Here is a 22,852-nt window from a genome sequence, read left to right on the forward strand (position 1 = left end):
AACAATATATATATACAGAGTTTGGTGACTGAAGATAAAACTAACCCCCCCCCACTTTTGACAAAAGATTGCATTACTTTTGTTAAAAGATGGCGCTACTGAGCTCCTCCACCATGCCCGTTTTTAAGTCTTTGCCCATATCTACTGGACAGCATGTCTGATGTGTGTGTTGAGTTTCATGTAATTTGAAGCATTTTAAGAGTCTCAAAAGGAGCGAAAAAGAATGTTATAGTTTGATGTGTTGCCGAAGAAAATTCAAAATATCTCACTTCCTGTTGGTTTTTCAGATTTGGCGCCTTGGGTCTTTTTTGTAGGTATTGGGCTGCTGAATGCGTCGACTGAATTTTCATACTCATACATGAAACGTAGCGCGAATGACGCTTAATTTAAATTTTGTAGGTGGCGCTATCGAAGCATTTTGCCACACCTAATTCTGAAACCCATATCAGATGTATGTTTTCACCACTTCTGATGCGTGTGCAAAGTTTCATGAGTTTTCATGCGTGTTTAGGCCCTCAAAAATGTAATTCATTTGGGAAAAGAAAAATGATGGTTTTAGCAATTACAATAAGGTCCTTACACCTTAAGTCTTAAATATCTGAGTTCCTGTTCGTCGGAGCTAATGACTGTAAATTAGAAAGTTGTTCGGCTCAAAGAGAACAATATATATACAGAGTTTGGTGACTGAAGATAAAACTAACCCCCCCACTTTTGACAAAAGATTGCATTACTTTTGTTAAAAGATGGCGCTACTGAGCTCCTCCACCATGCCCGTTTTTAAGTCTTTGCCCATATCTACTGGACAGCATGTCTGATGTGTGTGTTGAGTTTCATGTAATTTGAAGCATTTTAAGAATCTCAAAAGGAGCGAAAAAGAATGTTATAGTTTGATGTGTTGCCGTGGCAACAGAATATACAATATCAGGAAGTGCTTACCAGCTTTATATCTGCTATGTTTTGACATTATACTGATGAAGTTTGAAGTAAATCGGGTAAAAATAAGATGGTGATTTCAAAGCATTTTGAAAGTGACACACTTCCTGCTGCCAGTTGGTGGCGCTATAACTTTGACTCACAAAAGTCATATCCATGTGATCAGCCTCTTACAACGAACACACAGCTGAAGTTTAATCAAAATCAATTGATGAATGCAGAAGTTATAACACACTTCCTGTTTCCCTTTTCTCGCTATAAATTCGTCTCCTCGCCACAGCCTAACCGTTTGAGATATCAAAAAGTTGCTCGCAATTTAGCATCCTCAGTGTCTTGACTTCATGCTGACCGAGTTTGGTGCTGATCGGGTGAATCGTCCAGGAGGAGTATCGCAAATTCCAGAGCTTGCGTTTTCCGAACAACCCATAATAGCTCACTTCCTGTTGGGCTGACACATAACTTAGAGCACGAAAGTTGTTCGGCCCCATGAGCTCTATATGCGTACCGAGTTTCATACATGTGCGTGCAAGTGTGTTTGATTTATAGACCATGTTTTCAGACCCCACTTTAGGGGGCGCTGTCGAGCCCCCCTGCCACGCCCAGGTACCAGCCTCAGCCCGGCCCTGATGGCCGCAGGTTCCGATGTGTGTGCAAAGTTTCAAGAGTTTTCGAGCATGATAAGGGCCCCGAAAGTGCCCGAATAGTCGAAAAAGCTAAATTGTCCTTAGAAGAACAATAGGGCTCTGCGCCCTTTCAGGGCTTGGGCCCTAATAAAATATTAAAGCTGCGAGCAGCGATGACGGGCCCAAGCCGGGGGCACCGCCACCCCGGTGGCATCAGCTTAACTGTGCACAGCAGGCCAATAGGCATTTAATATGGGAAAAAATAAAAGGACTATGCCAAAGTCATTTGAATTCACCTCATTAACTGCAGCAACTGGTGCTGTTATGACCAGGAACCACAACACTCACATCTATGAGATCAATTACATTTTATTCTTTAATTTTATGTCAGATGATGTCAAATGTCAATTTCAAAATGAGTGCAGAATACTTTCCAAATGCTGATGTTGTATTATCCTTACACTTCTCTTTATGTGTTTTTGACCTACTGTAGATTCTGTTTGTTCACCAGTCTTATGCAGCTAAAAGCATGCATGGTTTTATTTTAATATGTGTGGCATTCAAAATAATTTTTTTAAATAAATAAATAAATAAAGCTAAATCACAGAAACCACAACAATGATTTCAATGTCAGTGTCAAGTAAGAGTAATATACATGCACAATTTTGTAAGTCCAGAAGGCCTGTATATTTTTTAAAGATATGTTATTTTTTGTGTTGTTTTTTTAAACTTATTTTTCACACTAAAGTGATAGCTATTTGTGATAGCCAATGATATAAAAGCGTTAAATTATGACAATCAAGAGACAAGGTGACACACACAACCACACACACACACACACACACACACACACAGAGTGAGAGACCCCCCCCCACCACACACACACACACACACACACACACACACAGAGTGAGCCTGAGAGAGTGAGGGGGGAGGGGGGAGGGTAAGGACAGACAGAAAGAGAGAGGCATAGTCTGATTCCGCTTGAACAAGATTTGAAACAAAAAAAATTAAATGTACATTCTCAAAAGAACTCATTCTGTATGATTTATAAGCTTTTGTACCCATTGGGACCTCAGTTTAGGTCCCTACAGTGACACGAGTCCCCATGAGTCTGTGTGCATTCAGGTTAAAAAAATATTGTCAATGCCTGTCAAATCTTCAGTGTCCTTTGTTGTATTATCCTTACACTTCTCTTAAAAATAAATTAAGCCAAATCACAGAGACCGCAACAATGATTTTAATATCAGTGTCAGGTAAGAGTAATATGCGTGCATATAATTTATGGAAGTTTATTATAAACAGCCACTTTTATAAGATCATGGGAAATTTAATTTTTTAATCCATTTGAATTCTATCAATAAATAATTAGTTTAAAGAGGTGTCATACATGATCTTTGCAAACACAGCACATGACCTTCTTTAAAGCCCATGTTATAGAAAACAATTAAAAGTATTAGGATATAATAGGTCACTTTCAATTATGTGCAAATGTATTTTTTGCAGCTCAAAATTTTGTAAGTTCAGAAGACCAGTGTTTAATTAAATATATAATATATGTTTTAGTTTTTTACTTATTTTTCACAATAAAGTGATAGATATTTGTGATAGCCTATGATATGAAAGGGTTAAATTATGAAAAAACAAGAGACAAGGTGACACACACACACACAGAGTGAGAGAGACCCCCTCCAGACACACACACACACACACACACACACACACACACACACACACACACACACACACACACACACACACACACACACAGAGTGAGAGAGACCCCCTCCAGACACACACACACACACACACACACACACACACACGCACAGAGTGATCCTGACAGAGGGGGGGGGGGGGGGGAGATAATGTTTTTTTATATTTATATTTTTTATTAATAATTATTTGTATTACCACAATTATTTAACTAATTATATAAAACAATATTGTCAATGCCCTACAAATAACCTGGTTTTATACATTAATTTTTTTATTCAAACCCAGAATAATATGTTTAATCCTTTAATGCAGGCCAAAGCACAGCATTGAGAGGTAATCTTTTTAGCACGCACACTAACACACACACACACACACACACACACACACACACACACAAACTCATGTCTGGTTCACTATCTTTTTGGGGACGTAATGGTTTTTATGCTGTACAGACCATATATTCTGTCCTCCTACACTGCTCCTACCCTAAACCTACCCATCACACAACTTTCTGCATTTTTACATTTTCAAAAGAACTCATTCTGTATGATTTATAAGCTTCTGTACCCATTGGGACCTCAGTTTAGGTCCCTACAGTGACACGAGTCCTCATGAGTCTGTGTGCATTCAGGTTTAAGTCCCCAACAGGCTAGAAAAACACACACACACAGAGGCAAGTTGTTTTTTGCTTGAAAACTTATACAATATTGCCCTCTACTGGTCATTTAAGGGAGAGTGTCAAAAACACCTAAAAAGATTATTAGACTTTGACACGTTGCCATGACCACAGTATTTCAAGAATCAGGAATCCATTTATATGTCTATATCTGCCATGTTTTGATATTATAATGATGAAGTTTGAACTAAATCGGGTGAAAATAAGATAGGGATTTAAAGCAATTTTGAAAGTGACACACTTCCTGCTGCCAGTTGGTGGCGCTATAACTTTGACTCACAAAAGTCATATCCATGTGATCGGCCTCTTACAACGATCACACAGCTGAAGTTTCATCAAAATTAATTAATGTATACAAAAGTTATAACACACTTCCTGTTTGCCTTTTCTCGCCATAAATTCATATCTTCGCCACGGCCAAACCGTTTGAGATATCAGAAAGTCGCTCGCAATTTGGCATCCTCAGTGTGTTGACTTCATGCTGACCGAGTTTGGTGCTGATTGGGTGAATCGTCTAGGAGGAGTATCGCAAATTCCACAGCATGCGTTTTCAAACAAGCCTTAATAGCTAACTTCCTGTTTGGCTGACGTACAACTATGAGCACTATCGTTGTTTGGCCCAATGAGCTCTATATGTGTACCGAGTTTCATATATATACGTGCAAGCGTTTTTTATTAATGGACCAAGTTAAATCTCGCATTCAAGGGGGCGCTGTCGAGCCCCCCTGCCACGCCCGGGTACCAGCCTCAGCCCGGCCCTGATGGCCGCGCATTCTGATGCGTGTGCAAAGTTTCAAGAGTTTTCGAGAATAGGAAAGGCCCCAAAAATGCCCAAATAGTCGGTAAAAAAAATAATAATAAATAATAATAATAATAATTAAAGCTGCGAGCAGCGATGACGGGCCCAAGCCGGGGGCACCGCCACCCCGGTGGCATCAGCTTAACTGTGCACAGAAGGCCAATAGGCATTTAATATGGGAAAAAATAAATAAAGGGACTATGTCAAAGTCATTTGAATTCACCTCATTAACTGCAGCAACTGGTGCTGCTATGACCAGGAACCACAACACTCACATCTCTGAGATCAATTACATTTTATTCATTAATTTTATGTCAGATGATGTCAAATGTCAATTTCAAAATGAGTGCAGAATACTGTCCAAATGCTGAAGTTGTATTATCCTTACACTTCTCTTAAAAATAAATTAAGCCAAATCACAGAGACCGCAACAATGATTTTAATATCAGTGTCAGGTAAGAGTAATATGCGTGCATATAATTTATGGAACTTTATTATAAACATCCACTTTTATAAGATCATGTGAAATTATTATTTTTTATCCATTTAAATTCTATCAATAAATAATTAGTTTAAAGAGGTGTCATACGTGATCTTTGCAAACACAGCACATGACCTTCTTTAAAGCCCATGTTATAGAAAACAATTAAAAGTATTAGGATATCACTTTTAATTATGTGCAAATGTATTTTTTGCAGCTCAAATTTTGTAAGTTCAGAAGACCAGTATTTAATTAAAGATATAATATATGTTTTAGTTTTTTACTTATTTTTCACAATAAAGTGATAGATATTTGTGATAGCCTATATGAAATTGTTAAATTATTAAAAAACAAGAGACAAGGTGACACACACAGAGTGAGAGAGACCCCCTCCAGACACACACACACACACACACACACACACACACACACACACACACACACACACACACACAGATCCTGGGGGGGGGGGGGGGGTAACTAATTATATAAAACAATATTCTCAATGCCCTACAAATAAACTGGTTTTATACATTTATTTTTTTATTCAAACCCAGAATATGTTTAATCCTTTAATGCAGGCAAAAGCACAACATTGAGAGGTAATTTAGACAGAAGAGTGGCTCACACACACACACACACACACTGTAGAAATCAGTGACACGTGTCCCCATGAGTCTGTGTGCATTCAGGTTGAAGTCCCCACCAGGCTAGAAAAAATAACACACACACACACACGCACACACACACACACACACACACACACACACACACACACACACACGCACAGTAGTAATGCTGAAGTATGCTGCAGGCAACCCTTATAAGCTCAGCCCATCCACCCCCCCCCCCCCTCCCCCCTCCCCCTCCCAACACACACACACACACACACACACACACTCACACTCATGTCTGGTTCACTATCTTTTTGGGGACTCGGCATAGACATAATGGTTTTTATGCTGTACAAACCATATATTCTGTCCTCCTACACTGCCCCTACCCATAAACCTACCCATCACACAACTTTCTGCATTTTCAAAGTAACTCATTCTGTCTGATTTATAAGCTTTTCTACCCATTGGGAAGTCCCCATGAGTCTGTGTGCATTCAGGTTTAAGTCCCCACCAGGCTAGAAAATCATTCACACACACACACACACAGAGGCAAGGTTTTTTGCTTGAAAACTTATACAATATTGCCCTCTACTGGTCATTTAAGTGAGAGCATAAGTGTTGAAAAAAAAAAAAAACACCCAGTGTGATATAGAGAATAACCAGCAGGTGGGAGTATAGCCTTATTTATGAACCAGGCACGTGTGTGCTTCTTTTGTCTTTTTTAGGCTTATGCTAAGGGAAAACCGTTTGAGATATCCAATAACCGTTCGCATTTTAGCATCTTCTGTATATTTACTTCATGTTGTCCGAGTTTGGAGGAGATTGAATGAATCGCTTTTGATGAGAAGGTAAAAACTCAGAGCTCGCTTTTCACTTTTTCTCATTTTCAAACCAGATTATCTGACTTCCTGTTGGTCAGAGCTAATGACTGTAAATTAGAAAGTTGTCCAGCTCGAAAATTACAATATATATACCGAGTTTGGTGACTGTAGATAAAACTAACCCCCCGCTTTGGACAAAAGATGGCGCTACTGAGCCCCTCTACCACGCCCGTTTCTGAATCTTTGCTTGCATCTTCTGGACAGCATGTCTGATGTGTGTGTTGAGTTTCATGCAATTTCAAGCATGATAAGTGTCTCAAAAACACATAAAAAGATTATTAGACTTTGACACGTTGCCATGACAACAGTATTTCAAGAACCAGGAATCCATTCAAAAGTCTATATCTGCCATGTTTTGACATTATACTGATGAAGTTTGAAGTAAATCGGGTGAAAATAAGATGGGGATTTAAAGCAATTTTGAAAGTGACACACTTCCTGCTGCCAGTTGGTGGCGCTATAACTTTGACTCACAAAAGTCATATCCATGTGATCGGCCTCTTACAACAAACACACAGCTGAAGTTTCATCAAAATCTATTAATGTATGCAGAAGTTATAATACACTTCCTGTTTCCTTTTTCTCGCCATAAATTCGTCTCTTCGCCACGGCCAAACCGTTTGAGATATCAAAAAGTTGCTCGCAATTTGGCATCCTCAGTGTCTTGACTTCATGCTGACTGAGTTTGGTCCTGATCGGGTGAATCGTCTAGGAGGAGTATCGCAAATTCCACAGCATGCGTTTTCCGAACAACCCATAATAGCTCACTTCCTGTTTGGCTGACGCATAACTTAGAGCACGAAAGTTGTTTGGCCCGATGAGCTCTATATGTGTACCGAGTTTCATACATGTACGTGCAAGTGTGTTTGATTTATAGACCACGTTTTCAGAGCCCACTTTAGGGGGCGCTGTCGAGCCCCCCTGCCACGCCCGGGTCCCAGCCTCAGCCCGGCCCTGATGGCCGCGCATTCTGATGCCTGTGCAAAGTTTCAAGAGTTTTCGAGCATGGGAAGGGCCCCAAAAATGCCCAAATAGTCGCGTAAAAAAATAATAAATAATAATAACAAAAAAAAAAAAAAAAAAAAAAAATAATCCTTAGAAGAACAATAGGGCTCTGCGCCCTTTCAGGGCTTGGGCCCTAATAATAATCCTTAGAAGAACAATAGGGCTCTGCGCCCTTTCAGGGCTTGGGCCCTAATAATAATAATTATTATTATTAGTATAATATATTAATACTATAAATTTAATTACACAAAGTAACTATATATATATAACTATAATAAATAATATAATGTATAATATAAACATAATGGACTGATTCTTAAAATTTCTATGATTATTAATAATAAAATATATCAATATAATTCATTAAATATCAAACTAGTTATTGAAAACATTTATATAAACATAAATGGGCTAGTTCTCCCAATATCTGTCTAATTATTGTCAATCGAATATGTTAATATAATTATTAATCAACAAAGTATATATAAAAGAGTATTAATATAAACAGTCTAATTCTGACAATATATATCATTATTAATTATAAAATATATTAATATAATTAATTCAGTAATAATTAAAAATTATGTAAATAAATACAATTATTTATATTAACATAAATGGGCTTTTCATTTCTTCCAATATCTGTATAATTATTATTAATAGAATATCATTAGTTCATTAAAAAAACTACTTATACATTTTTTAATAAACTTCAATTAAATATTTATTTTGCTATTTGTGCGGGCTAAATATTTTTGTGCTTTTTAATGTATTGTTTTGTTTAGAAACAAGCTCCTGTAAGTAACTCTATACTAAAATCAAGCAACAATCATGTGTCAGAAGTTTAAATCTCCTTCATTTCCTTCATAGATGAATAGTGACTCTCTAGAGCTTCTGTTTCTCCATCTGTCCTCCTGCTGTCTCTCTCTTTCACTTTGATGAGATGATTAGCTTAAGAGCGATATTTAATAACAATAGTCACTCTAAACTAAACTCTTACTTTCACAGAGCGAACGACGGCTACCTTATCCAACAAGAAACACACACCTGTGTAACACACACCAGACACCACACCACACACTCCGGCAAAGGAGATGAGAAAGCGTAGACTTAGTTACCTGTGTGTGTGTGTGTGTGTGTGTGTGTGTGTGTGTGTGTGTGTGTGTGTGTGTGTGTGTGTGTGTTCCTGTTTTTCTATCCCGGTGGGGACTTGAACTTAAATACACACAGACTCATGGGGAATCACCTGATGGGTAGGTTAAGGGGTAGGATTAGTGTAAGGCAAGAAAACACACAGTTTGTACAGTATAAAAACCATTATGTCTATGTAGAGTCACCACAAAGTGTGTGTGTGTATGTGCGCACGTTTGTGTGTCAGTGTGAGACAGTAATTAGGATCAGTCTCCTTTCACAGAGCCTTCATTTAGCAAATTAAACCCTGAATATTTATTCCACATGAGAGTAAGCATTACACCAGACTGTCACACACACACTATTCTCTGTTTCACCAGCGCACTAAATTACCTCTGAGATTCAGATCTTTGCTGAAGCCATTAGTGATTGAAGGTGAAGTGTGTAATTTATGTGCCAATTAAAAAATGCAGTCTGTCTCTGTTTGTTTGTGGCACTTCCTGTCTGTCTGATCAATGGAAAACTGTCTTTATTGTGACAGTTTCTCTAGACAAGTCGAGTCAAGTTTATTTCAATAGCACTTTCCAAAATACATAATGTTTCAAAGCAGATTTACAGAAAATCGTGATCTTAAAGGGATAGTTCACCCGTTTATCTGCTTAAACACAAGGCATCCAACATGTAGGTGTGTTTGTTTCTTTAGTAGACCACAAATTAAGATTTTTAACTCCGACCGTTGCAGTATAATGAATGTCAATGGGTTTTTTTTCTATGAGAGTAAAAAACACATACATACGAATCCATATTAAACCCTGTGGCTTGATACATTGAGCTCTTAAAATATGAACCGATCGGTTTCTGCGAGACACCCAGCAGTATTTTTTTATTTTTTTTACCTCATAGCAGGCAAATCTCATCTAGTATTCTCCACGCCATTACTTCCGCCAGAGAAGGTCAAAAACACACCTACAATCTTGGATGCCCTGGGTTTGGAGATAAACGTCAAATTATTATTTTTGGGTTAACTAACCCTTTAATGTTTATAATATGTTCATATCTTCACAGATTAGAGCTGGGTGATAATATAGCAAGTATTGAGATTTGATATTCTATATATGTTATATATTCAGATAAAGTTGGATATACCTAAATATGCGACTTTATATAAAGAGATATACGAGTGAACTGTTATGTTTATGCAAATAAAGCTGGATTAAATATATATATAAATATCCAGCTTTAAGCAAATATAAGTATAATATATAGTTTTATGATTGATTTGCATGCATGTGTGTTTCAGGGGGCCGTTCCTGATGGCGATGGGGAAATCATGGCACCCGGAGGAGTTCACATGCGCTCACTGCAGCGTGTCTCTGAGCGAGCTGGGCTTTGTGGAGGAACAGGGCTCCATCTACTGCCAACACTGCTACGAAGAGTTCTTCGCTCCGACCTGCGCGCGCTGCCAGCACAAAATCCTGGGGGTCCGTCACTGTGTGTTTCATAAACATGAGATATACTCTATCTCTAACTGCCTGTCAAATGCTTGAGCTTTTGGCTTGGTTATACAAATATATTCACACACACAGAGACATTAATATGTCTTTTAGGACTGTTTGAACATTCTTTTCTTCATTTTATGCATGTACAATACTGTTCAAAAGTTTGGGGTCAATGAGATGTTTTTTAAAATAGGAATTAATACTTTCATTTAGCAAAAATGCATGAAATTGATTAGAAGTGACAGTACAACATTTATAATGTGACTTAATGTAAATATATTATATTGTGACTTGATATAATGTGATTTCTATTCTATCCACAAAAAGTGTATGACAGTTTTTGCAAAAATATTCAGCAGCACAGCTGTTTTCAACGTTGATAATAATAAGGAATATTTTTGAAATATCAGTAAATCATCATATTAGAATGATTTTTGAAGGATCATGTGACAGACTGGAGTAATGATGCTGAAAATTCAGCTTTGATCACAGGAATAAATTACATTTTAAAATGGATTAAAATAGAAAATAGTTATTTTAAATGGTAATAATATTTATCAATATTTCTATTTTACTGTATTTTTAAATCAAATAAATGCAGCCTTGGTGAGCAGAAGCTGACCCAAGACTGTACGGAAGTGTATATGTAACGATGAGGATGATGATGGTGATGATGATGATGATGATGATGATGATGATGATGATGATGATGATGATGAGGATGATGTGTTTTAACAGGAAGTGATCAATGCACTCAAGCAGACCTGGCATGTGTACTGCTTCCTCTGTGCATCCTGCCAGCAGCCGATAAGAAACGATACTTTTCACCTCGAGGATGGAGAGCCGTACTGCGAGAGAGGTGTTTGTTTGTCTATTGCTTTCCGTAGACTTCTGTTATTTATTGATAACTACCCTTTTGCATGAAATTCAGTTCAAGTCAAGTTTATTTGTGTAGTGCTTTTCACAGTACATATGGTTTTAATGAACTTGTTTCAATCTTCTGAAGTATTCTTTTATCCACCAGAGATGAGTGTATCAAAGTAATGTCCATTAGTCAGTGGTATACGACACGTCTATAATAAAGTGTTATCTTGTTAGTTAACGGCATGCATACACGAAAATAACAGTTTTCTGTTTGAATATTCTTTAAAATGTAATTTATTCCTGTTAATAAATTCCTTTTCAGATTACTACAGTCGGTTTGGGACGGGATGCCGTGGCTGTGATTTCCCAATAGAAGCAGGAGACAAGTTTCTGGAGGCCCTGGGCGGCACCTGGCACGACACCTGCTTTGTGTGCTCAGTAAGTGTGCGTTCAGGTTTGTCTGTGAGTGTTTGTTTATTCGTTGAGTGTTGTGTGATGAGTGTCTGTTGTTCTCTTCAGGTTTGCAGCGTCAGTCTGGAGGGCCAGACCTTCTTCTCCAAAAAGAACAAACCGCTTTGCAAAAAACATGCTCACACTCTCAAAATATAAAAACACACTACATAACTGTTGAAGTATAAGCAAAAAATAATGTAAATAACAGATATTTACAACAATATAAATGACAAATACTCAAAGTAAAAGCAGTTCTGCTGAGGGTTGAAATGAAGAATGATCTGTTTGAAGGTCATTGCTGGCTGTTTGAGCTGGTGTTTGAAACTTAGTTTTTCTTCATCTTTTCTTTCCTCTTTTAACCCTCTCACTTCACAGCAATTTGTGCATTATTTTGCGTTAAAGTAAAGGTTGTTTCAACTTCAAAAAAGCTAGGGCCCTATTCATACACCTAGTGCAATGTGGCGCCAGGCGTGACGCAAGAGTTTTTTGCGAGTTTTCGCCTGACGCAGTTATTATTTTCACATTCTGTGCCCATGTTGTTTAAATAGCAAATGCACTCACGCCCATCTGTTCACCAACGGGCGTGCTGGTCTGAAAACCAGATGTGTGTTTAGGTGCATTGTTGGTGTGTTGCTATTTTGAGGGACTGAAACGACATTGCCATTAACCAACAAAAACCTGCTCTAAAGTCAATAGCGCAGTACTTTTTTGTGTTGTTTAAAGGGCGTGTTAGTAATATGCGCCTATAGGTGGGCGCACAACATGCATACACTCCGCTTATTACACACACAGGGATGCGCAGTAGCACACATTAAAATATATAAATGTATAATATATAAATAATATGAAAAATATAATCCTTTTATTAAAAATAAAAGAATTCTTCTCTGAAAAAGTGTTTAGGTTTTCCACTCACAGATTCCACCATATGGTTAGTGAATCCGCCATGGTGTGAGCACAACTGGCTTTTAAAGGAAATGGGAGATGAGACTCTGATTGATTTATTGCATGTTACGCCCAAAAAACACCCATGACTCATTAAAAGACTAGGAACAACCCTTTCAGACCACACACCCATTTTGCCCTTAGTTAAACTAGCAAAAGTGGATTCGGACACGCCCTAACTGCACTTGCACCATCCGCTTTAGACCACGCGGCCAGATTGTGAAAATAGGGCCTCGAGTGTTTCTGCTGCTCTGAAATTCTACGTTTACTCAACTTGAAATGTGAAGTTATACTATGTGACAAATTGGATATTTAAAATGACTAAACTTTACATTTTAAGGCAGCACAAACACTTATTTTTTTATTTTATTTTTTATTTTTGTACAGTGTAAGGACCAAAACAATTGGAATGAGAACATACTTGAGAGGAAATGCACATTAATTTATCTAATATTGTGCTGCTGTGATGATGTATTTTTGTAAGCTGTAGCAAACGTGGAAGTTCACATAACTGATTCCTTCGTCAAAAAAGCAAATAGGATTGTTTGATTGGCTTTAGGATTATTGCAATTTTGGACTATTACTTGGTGACTAAAATTAACATGAATTGAATGAATTTCGCAGCCTTAATCCAATCACCAGAAGCAAAAGCTAAACAAACCTCACCACAATCGCATAACTTAAATGTCACTAACAACAAGTTTCCAACAACTCTTTCAATATTTATTTAAAATCTGCAAGTTGGAAAGTTTGAGTGAAAATAGTTTGCAAGAGTGTGATTATAAACACAGTGAGGCAATGAAAGCGACTAGTGTGTAGATGAGTTTATGGTCACCGTGATTTTGCCAAGTAAGACATGTTCCTGAATCAACATAAATTGTTGATCTTGGAGCAACATTCCTCTCTGAAAATTTTGTCTTACCCCTAAACCTAATCCTACCCATAACTTTTCCCTCGAATCAGAGGGAAATGATGGTGAAAAACACAAGCTCCTAACCTGTTTTTAAGCATAAACTTGACATAATCTGTAAACTGATAGGAATCTAATTGATTGATTGATTGGAGTGCTGTTCCAGGAGAAACAAAGATGTTGTGCTAGACATTCACCATGAGTTTACCTGTTCGGCGGATGATGATCCAAAAAGGAAAAATCTGGCATCATTTACTCACCCTAATGTCATTCCAAACCCGTAAGACTTTCGTTCATCTTCAGAACACAAATGAAGATCTTTTTGATGAAATCTGAGAGCTTTCTGTCCCTCTATTGACAGCTACCCAACTATAGCTCTGACGCATCAAAAAGTTCATAAAGAGATAAAACTAATCCGTATGAATTGAACAGATTCATCCAAATTTTCTAAAAAGACTTCATCAAAAAGAGTAGTAACATATAATGAAATGATCTGCTGTTCTTAAAGGAAAAATGTACATTCTGTCATCATGTTGACTTCCTTTCTTCTGTGGAACACACGAGGGCTTTATAGAAGAATATGGACTCATTTAATGGTGCTTTTTGTGTCATTTCCAGAGCTTGACACAGCCTCTTCCAAACGGCTCCTTTTGTCTTTCACATCTTATGCATTTGGAAAAGTGAATTAAAGGGAAATGTATTTATTAAAAGCTCTGGGATAGTGGGATAGTATCATGTGAAATGCTTGTTTCTATGTCTATTGATTTTGAAAGTGATGATAAAATGTTAGATTTGCACTTTTAATGATTTCTGTTTTTGTAACGCGTTTAAAACTCATGTTTGCTTTTATACAAGCCTAATAAAAACCAAATGTCAGCACTTTGCCGTCTTATCGATTCATTCTTTTACCTCTTATTTATAACTTTATCCTACAATTATCACTCAAGCAGAAAATGCGTAACAAAACATATATGGAGAACTGTACATCTTACATCTTTTTTACTTTTGTTATTATTTTAATGTTTTATTTTTGACTTTTCAAGTAAAAGGGAAAATAAACAGTAAAATGAGTGGAGTACATTCTGTTTTTGAGGGAAGTTTGCCGATTCACAGACATTGATTATTGTTTACTTTTCTCCCATGTTAGAAACTGATCTTTTTTTAATATCAAAATGGGAATCAATTCCATGTTAGTGTAAGTGGAGGCAAGATGATCCCCCGGTCCCGACTGTATTTTTTTTCTCCTGACCATAGAGGACACTCATCTCAGCACTTCTGATGAATGGCTACGCTATTTTTGATATTCATTTAATCTGAATATCAACATTTGTGAGATTTAGTCAGCCGAAATCTAATTTTGTGTCTCTGGAAAATAGCGATCTATGCCAATGTATTGTATTTTGTGTCTATTTGTTAAAAAGGGGTTTGTGGACATGTCAATGTTTGAGTAAAAATTAAAAGTTTAGAGTATTTTGAACAAAAAAACGATCATTGGCACATGAGGCCTAGACATAAGGTGCCAAGTGACAAGTTGTTACTAGTCTTATATTTTTTAAATTTAATAATTATTGGGGTTATTATTCTGTATTCCATAAATTAGATGTACATTTTTTTCAGACATCTTCACTTTCATTTTCAACCAACCTTTTGGTTAGATAAGTGAAATTGTTCAATACATGATTTGATTGATTTTGATTTGAAGAATTTATTTCCCACACTTTATCATTTTAGAGACAAAATTAACAATAATTACAGAAAGGTTATTGTGTGTAAAAATGGGAAACCCCAAAGAAGCTACTGAAAGCTTTTAGGAGGGGGCCCGATTACACCATACAAACATAAAACATACAAGAACAAAAAACAATCCATAAACACAAATAAATATAAATACAACAAGACAAACACTACAGCTAACAGACAACAAACAGACGATCCCAGCACAAATGTAATACTTTGAAAATGATCAAAAAGTATATGTTAAAAGCAGTTTTTCCTTAAGGTTGTTCTTGAAAATTGAGACAGAATGCAACGATTTAAGGTTTTCCTCAAGCTCGTTCCAAATCTGTGGACCTCTACAGACAACACTCAGGCTCGTACATTTCAATCGTCGTATTTTACCAGTAATTAAATGTTTTTTCCTTGTATGATATGTATGCATGGGTCGGCTGATTGGGACAAGTTCACACAACCTATAATTTAACTTATGAACAACCTGGAATATCATACAGGCATGTTCATAGTGTTGCTATTATTTTTAAATTAAAATATGGAAATGTTCATATGCCTATGAGTCACAGAATAATTAGATTTGTCTCTTTTACTGGGATTCTGCTTTGTCTGTCATCAGTTATTCAGTTATTGAACTAAATTGTCAAAATAAAATGTTAAATAGAATAGTTGATTTAGTATTTTAGATAAAAGTTTATCCTTTTCCTGTTTTTTTCCAATAATAACACATTGTCTGATGTATCATCATCCTGCATATGCTAAACTTGTATCTAAAATGTTACAGATTAAAAGTAAATGCACATTGTTCTTAAGGGGACCATTTAATAAATTACAATAATGTATTATAGTAATTATAAATAGGCTATAGGATCGTTTTATAAAATAAATATGTGAACAAAATACCCTTCATCAGATCAAATGCATCACATGATATTACAGGCGAGTAGGTGAGTTCGTCTGTCAGCGCGTGTCCGAGTCAGTGATGTGGTGAGCGCGCGCCGCCGGTAGTTGGTGTCGTGGAGTTCCCGCGCGTCTCGAGCTGCTGATGTTGACGAACGCTGAAGACATTTGTGTTGAACTGACACATCATTGATCATTCACTTCACACGGACTCCGTGGCGGAGCTTTTACACGGACTCACGGAGACTTCCCTCTTCAGGACGGGTAAGAATCCAGCCTTTCTGAACCGGGGGGAGTGATCGGATCGGTCTCGTGATGAATCTGACTGAACTGCGATTGATTTCAATGAAATTTGGTATTAAACCGGTGTGTCCTGATGACGATTCGTCAAACTAGCTTTTGGGTTGCACTTTACATTATTAAAAACATTTACCATGGTACATTTCCGCCGATATAAGTTACTATTGTACTTTTTAATTCGAATAAGAGTCATAATTTAGGAGATTTATCATTAACTTAGGCTATATGAGCTACGTCATGTGCAGTTGCTATGGTATTTTAGGAAAACGTATGGTTACCATGATAAATAATTGTTAGAGAGTATCTTGGGCTAACGTTACATGTTTATGAAACCAACACTTAACTATTGCTGTACTTTTTGACAACATGATTCAATGTAATGTTGAAATGCAGTTAAAGCAATTTACTACTGTCTTTTTAATCATATACCGCAGTTATGGGTATTATTTGTATTATCTTGTAAGTTACCACTACCATTGTATATGAGTATACATTTCAGTACCATGGTGCATATATCACAATACCATGATATCTGATACATCATTACGTAGTTCATTATAGTTTGCATTTTACACTAACTAATTGCTAAAGTTTGCAATTTCTGTGTCTGTATGTAGAAAATAATTTTTGAGCAATGTTTTCAAACAAATTTTACCATACATGTTTTCCATTGGTCAGACAAACAGTGGGAAGATCTTATAACTTGTCTATTAATTTATCATTTAAAGGGGTGCAAATCATCAAATTTATAGGCCGTTTAGATTTTTACAACACATTTGTAAAATTGGAAATAACTTTACTCAAAAAAGTATGTTAGTAAGTGTTTGTTAGGCCTATTTCAATTATTTGAAGCTGTTTAAATCATTTTTTTTGCAGTAGTTTTATGGTTTATGGTGTGCACAGTCATGGCAATGAAGTTGCAAAATTAGATATTTCTATAAGTTAATTTGCTCTTTTCCCCATGCTAACACATGCATATCGTTTGTGTCTTGTGGCTATAGTATTGAAACAGACGCAGTGAAACGGCTTCTCAATCAAGAATAAATGTAGGGCGGGACTTAATTTCATCTACTGGAACTTGATTGAATCATTGTCGTTTGCTATTGCTGCTGCCATCTTATGAATGACAGATTATGATGGCACATGAATCTTAAAAAACAATTATAATATGCATGGATAAATAATTTATAATAGACATAAGGCGTTTCTCAATGTCAAGGAAGGATCCTCGGAAGCCAGAATTCTAAGGATGCTACGTCATCGACATCCGACGAAGGACTGTTCCAATGTCGAGGATCCTCGGAATTCAACCAAGGACTGAGTCCTTCGTTCGAAAAATATGTCATATACAGGAAAGGATGCATATGAGTAGCCTTCGCGCACTTCGCGTTCTCAAATCACCCACAATCCTATGCGCGCAGCTTTGTTATCAGACGTTCCCGGAGTCGGACTCGGAGCGTGAACGGGGCAAATATGCTTGTATCGGGGTTTGTAGATGGGAAGGAAGGAGGCGGGAACCGTCAAACGTTCAACAACTTTATAATAGCCCCCTCACGGGCGACTGCCCGCACACACATTATAAAACAAACAAACCATAACATAAAGTCCAGGCCTAGTCCTCTCTCGTCTTCCATGCTCCTCCAATTATACTCCCGTCACTGCCGTGAGCCGAGACCGGTGTGGCGATCAGCTGCCGCTCATTATCACTCCACCGGCCCGCTCTCACGGTCCCTTACCTCGCTGCTTGCCACAATGTTTTTATTTACATTACCAAACATTTGTTATAACCGTAGTAAATATAAGTAAAGTTTAACGTTTAAATACCGGTACAAAATAGTACTGTATTGATATTTAAAAAATACAAATAACGTTATTGATGGCCAACGGACCTTTTCACTGACGTAATGACGCAATGACGTGCACTTGCTAGCCTGTTCCATTTACGTGTTCTCCGAATGCTAAAGAGGAGCCTCGCCTAGCCTCTGAAGGAAGTGACTTGGAAGGATCCGTCCTTCTAAGAAAGCATCCTTGACATTGAGAAACGCCTATAGAGACAGAGCGACAGAGAGACACGCGTCATAATCTGAAAGCCACGCCCACCGGGGGGGGGGGGACAATCAATGCGTCTCCACTGACTTTCTATTGCGTGAAGCGGCCTCTTTGTAATTTCTGACTTATAACAAAAAAACAGAACAATGTCTAAAAGCTGATATGTGACAGATAGTAGAGCAAACAAGCTAAAAAAAAACAGAACCAAAAATTCTGAAGTTTTTATAAGCTGTTGACCCAATGAAACGAGGGTTTAAGGAGACAAAAGTAGATACATACTGATGTAGTATTACACTGAGAAGAACTATGCCCACCGGAGGAGACAGGAAATAGAATAAAACTGACATTTGGATATTTGCCTTAACGGTGACAAAATGTTTACTTCACACATAGGCATACTGAGTGTCAGGATCCCAAAATGTACCCTTTCTTCCTGCGGATGCTTCACGTCTTATTGCCTGGATCCACTTTTGTCTCTTTAAATGCTTGTTTTTTTTGGGTCAACAACTTATAAAAACTTAGTTCTGTGTTTATTGTACTCCCGGTCTCATATCAGCTTTTAGACATTGTTCTGTTTTTTGCTATAATATAAGTCAGAAATGACAAGGAGGCCACTTCATGCATTACAAAGTCAATGGAGAGCGTTGGATTGTGTGTGTGTGTGTGTGTGTGTGTGTGTGTGTGTGTGTGGGCGTGGCCTAAATGCACTCCGTCTCTATTACAATAGTCTGTACAAAACAAGAATTGTAAATTTTTTGTTAAGTATTCTCTTCCATTGTGCATCACTGTAACCCAGATTTTTGCTTTATTTTCTTAAGTAAAGGAGAGACAACTGGGAATTATATTCGTAGAGCTAATCAACATTATGCCACAAAAGCTGTTGAATGAGCTAAACTTGTGCTGCTGAAACCAGAATATTCCTTTAACAAACTGGGGCGGTTTGCACTGGTGATTTTGTCATGATGAATCGTGTCCGGGACACGTCTGGTGGGAATATGATACAGCGACAGAAACTTTTAACTGCTCTGATAAGGAGTTAACTTGCACTATCTTGATAGCCTCTACTCTTTCAGCACTTAGAGAGTAATCCCAACAGGAGCAACTTTCTCTAGGGATAATAGGGGAATTGGACTGTGTGTGTCCATTAGACATCTTGATTTTTTACTTTTATGAACCAACTTTTTCATGAACACAAGAAACAGTTGTTGACTCGAGTGCAGTTTACACTGTCATTGGTGTTTAAAACAGCGTGATTTCACTATGTTGCATGTAAGTTGCTGTGTGTTTGCTTTCATGATTGTTTAATTGTAAAACGTTAAAGAAACATGTTAGAATATAAAAAAAGTATTTAGTCATCCACCAATTGTGCAAGTTCTCCCACTTAAAAAGATGAAAGCATCTTTTATTAGGTCTGTAATTTTCATCATAGATACACTTCAACTATGAGTAGGCATGTGCCGATATCAATTTTTCATGTTGCGATTAATTGATGAAGTTTTATCACGATATACGATATTATCACGATATTGAAATAAGTTGCCAAAAAAAGTGTTGTCATAGCATAACAGCTTTAAGAACTTTTTTTGTAAGAACAAAAATAACTGAATGTTAAGTTAAGAGACCCCTCATTGAGAAAATGTTATGTGGTCTCTTGATTTTTTTCAGAGCTGTAAAAGTACAATTTTCAAACAGATTAAAGTGAAAAAAAGTTATTTTGATTTTGATTTTAATGTTATTAAAAAGTAACTAAGAAATTAACATAGAATGATTAATTCTTTATAAGTATTTTTCATTGTCAGTTTGGTAATAATGAATTAACAAGTTAACTAATGAATAATCAGAACAGTTCTAATTATTAGGGTATGTTGTAGTCCAGATTAAAACATAAAAATGTTTAAATTTGAAAATAAATAGCCTATTAAGTCTTTAAGTATTAAGTATTTGGTGCTGTGATGAACAACATTGAGATTACAAAAACGAATGGCTGTTTTAAAAACTACACGCGTTTTTTTGTTTGTTTGCTGGTTTCCGGGGTAACCGGCTGCATTCTGCAGTTCATCAGCGCCCTCTGCTGTCACTGAGCGGCACTTCAGCAGCGCGTCTCCTTCACCGGTTCAGTCATGTGCAAACGCACGTTGGGCTTGTTTATATCTGAGCGCGTGTCCTTTTGACGCAGAATACAGCGGTGTTGAGCATTTATACGGTTGATGGGCAAAGTATTCTTGAGTGCATTATAAAAAAATTATAAATTGTTAATAAATTATTATTTACGATATTTTAAAGTGCCCACGATAACAATATCGTGCATATTCATTATCGTGATAAATCGCATTATCGAAAATCGGCACATGTCTAACTATGAGAGACAGAATGAGAATTTTTTTCTCCAGAAAATCACTGTCTGATTTGTAAAGAATTTATTTTCAAATTATGGTGGAAAATAAGTATTTGGTCACCTACAAAAAATTAAGATTTCTGGCTCTCACAGACCTGTAACTTCTTCTTTAAGAGGCTCCTCTGTCCTCCACTCATAACATGTATTAATGGAACCTGTTTGAACTCATTATCAGTATAAGACACTGTCCAAAACCTCAAACAGTCCAGACCAAAAAGACCAAAGAGCTGTCAAAGGACTCCAGAAACAAAATCGTAGACCTGCACCAGGTTGGGAAGACTGAATCTGCAATAGGCAAGCCGCTTGGTGTAAGGAAATCAACTGTGGGAGCAATTATTAGAAAATGGACGACAACCAAGACCACTGATAATCTCTCTCGATCTGGGGCTACACGCAAGATCTTACCCTGTGGGGTCAAAATGACAGGGGGACCATGTAAATGACCTGCAGAGAGCTGGGACCAAAGTAACAAAGGCTACCATCAGTAACACACTACGCCGCCAGGGACTCCTGCAGTGCCAGACGTGTCCCCCTACTTAAGCCAGTACATGTCCGGGCCTGTCTAAAGTTTGCTAGAGAGCATTTGGATGATCCAGAAGAGGATTGGGAGAATGTCGTATGGTCAGATGAAACCAAAATAGAACTTTTTGGTAAAAACTTAACTTGTGGTGTTTGGAGGAGAAAGAATGCTGAGTTGCATCCAAAGAACACCATACCTACTGTGAAGCATGGGGTGGAAACATCATGCTTTGGGGCTGTTTTTCTGCAAAGGGAACAGGACGACTGATCTGTGTAAAGGAAAGAATGCATGTGGCCATGTATTGTGAGATTTTGAGTAAAAACCTCCTTCCATCAGCAAGGGCATTGAAGATGAAACGTGGCTGGGTCTTTCAGCATGACAATGATCCAAAACACACCGTCTGGGCAACGAAGGAGTGGCTTTGTAAGAAGCATTTCAAGGTCCTGGAGTGGCCTTGCCAGTCTCCAGATTTCAACCCTATAGAAAATCTTTGGAGGGAGTTGAAAATCCGTGTTGCCCAGCGACAGACCCAAAACATCACTGCTCTAGAGGAGATCTGCATGGAGGAATGGGCCAAACTACCAGCAACCATGTGTAAAAACCTTGTAGAGACTTACAGAAAACATTTGACCTCTGTCATTGCCAACAAAGGGTATAACATACTGAGATTAACTTTTGTTATTGACCAAATACTTTTTTTCCGCCATAATTTGCAAATAAATTCTTTAAAAATCATGTGATTTTCTGGATTTTTTTGTCATTCTGTCTCTCATAGTTATAGTGTACCTATGATGAAAATTACAGGCCTCTCTCATCTTTTTAAGTGGGAGCACAATTGGTGGCTGACTAAATACTTTTTTGCCCCAATATATAATAAATATATATATATATATATATATATATATATATATATATATATATATATATATATATATATATATATATATATATATATATATATATATATATATATATATGTGTAATTTCAGTACTTATATATTACACTTATTTCAGTTAGTTTAATATTCATATTTTGTTTTATTTCAGCTTTATATTAATTACGGAAATGCATTTTACAAAAGTATCATCACCGTTGAATGTGATATCAAAACAAGTTCACTGATATCACTGTAGGTCCAATGTCACGGATGAACAGAGAGAGACCTGAATCTATGTGAGCTTTCACACACACACAGGCACTAATCAGGTCCAGCTGTGTGTCAGTGTGTTATGTGGAGTTCACGTTGGAGAGTGTGTGACCATATGGCATAAAGCGTCCAATTCTTACCTCACCCCCCACCTTTCGTCATGGGACTAGGCAGGAAAGACTCAACGACCAGCCAGAGTTGAACAGCAGATGTGAGTGTGTGTATGAGAGAGAAAGATGGAATGTGTGAGTAGCAGTACACCCCATCTACAGTGCA

At 37.2% G+C, this 22,852-nt stretch overlaps 2 protein-coding genes across 7 annotated transcripts in view; both read left to right on the top strand.

The window, feature by feature from the left end:
• pdlim5a (PDZ and LIM domain 5a) overlaps window positions 1–13,094 on the top strand; it is an 86,255-nt gene extending 73,161 nt beyond the window's left edge. For 3 of the 4 annotated variants that reach the window (XM_067439599.1, XM_067439598.1, XM_067439600.1), the window contains 4 exons: window positions 10,166–10,346; window positions 11,103–11,223; window positions 11,551–11,666; window positions 11,748–13,094. In XM_067439599.1, coding sequence (XP_067295700.1) covers window positions 10,166–10,346; window positions 11,103–11,223; window positions 11,551–11,666; window positions 11,748–11,837 — 508 coding nt within the window. In that variant the 3' untranslated portion in view covers window positions 11,838–13,094. The remainder of the gene's footprint in view (window positions 1–10,165; window positions 10,347–11,102; window positions 11,224–11,550; window positions 11,667–11,747) is intronic. The other variant, XR_010904440.1, reaches the window with a different exon arrangement.
• A 3,152-nt stretch (window positions 13,095–16,246) lies between these two features.
• bmpr1ba (bone morphogenetic protein receptor, type IBa) overlaps window positions 16,247–22,852 on the top strand; it is an 81,521-nt gene continuing 74,915 nt past the window's right edge. For 2 of the 3 annotated variants that reach the window (XM_067439601.1, XM_067439603.1), the window contains exon 1: window positions 16,247–16,428. The gene's annotated coding sequence lies outside the window, so the exon portion shown is untranslated. The remainder of the gene's footprint in view (window positions 16,429–22,852) is intronic. The other variant, XM_067439605.1, reaches the window with a different exon arrangement.

Source organism: Pseudorasbora parva, chromosome 3 (assembly GCF_024679245.1).
Source record: "Pseudorasbora parva isolate DD20220531a chromosome 3, ASM2467924v1, whole genome shotgun sequence".
Classification (NCBI taxonomy): Eukaryota; Metazoa; Chordata; class Actinopteri; order Cypriniformes; family Gobionidae; genus Pseudorasbora; species Pseudorasbora parva.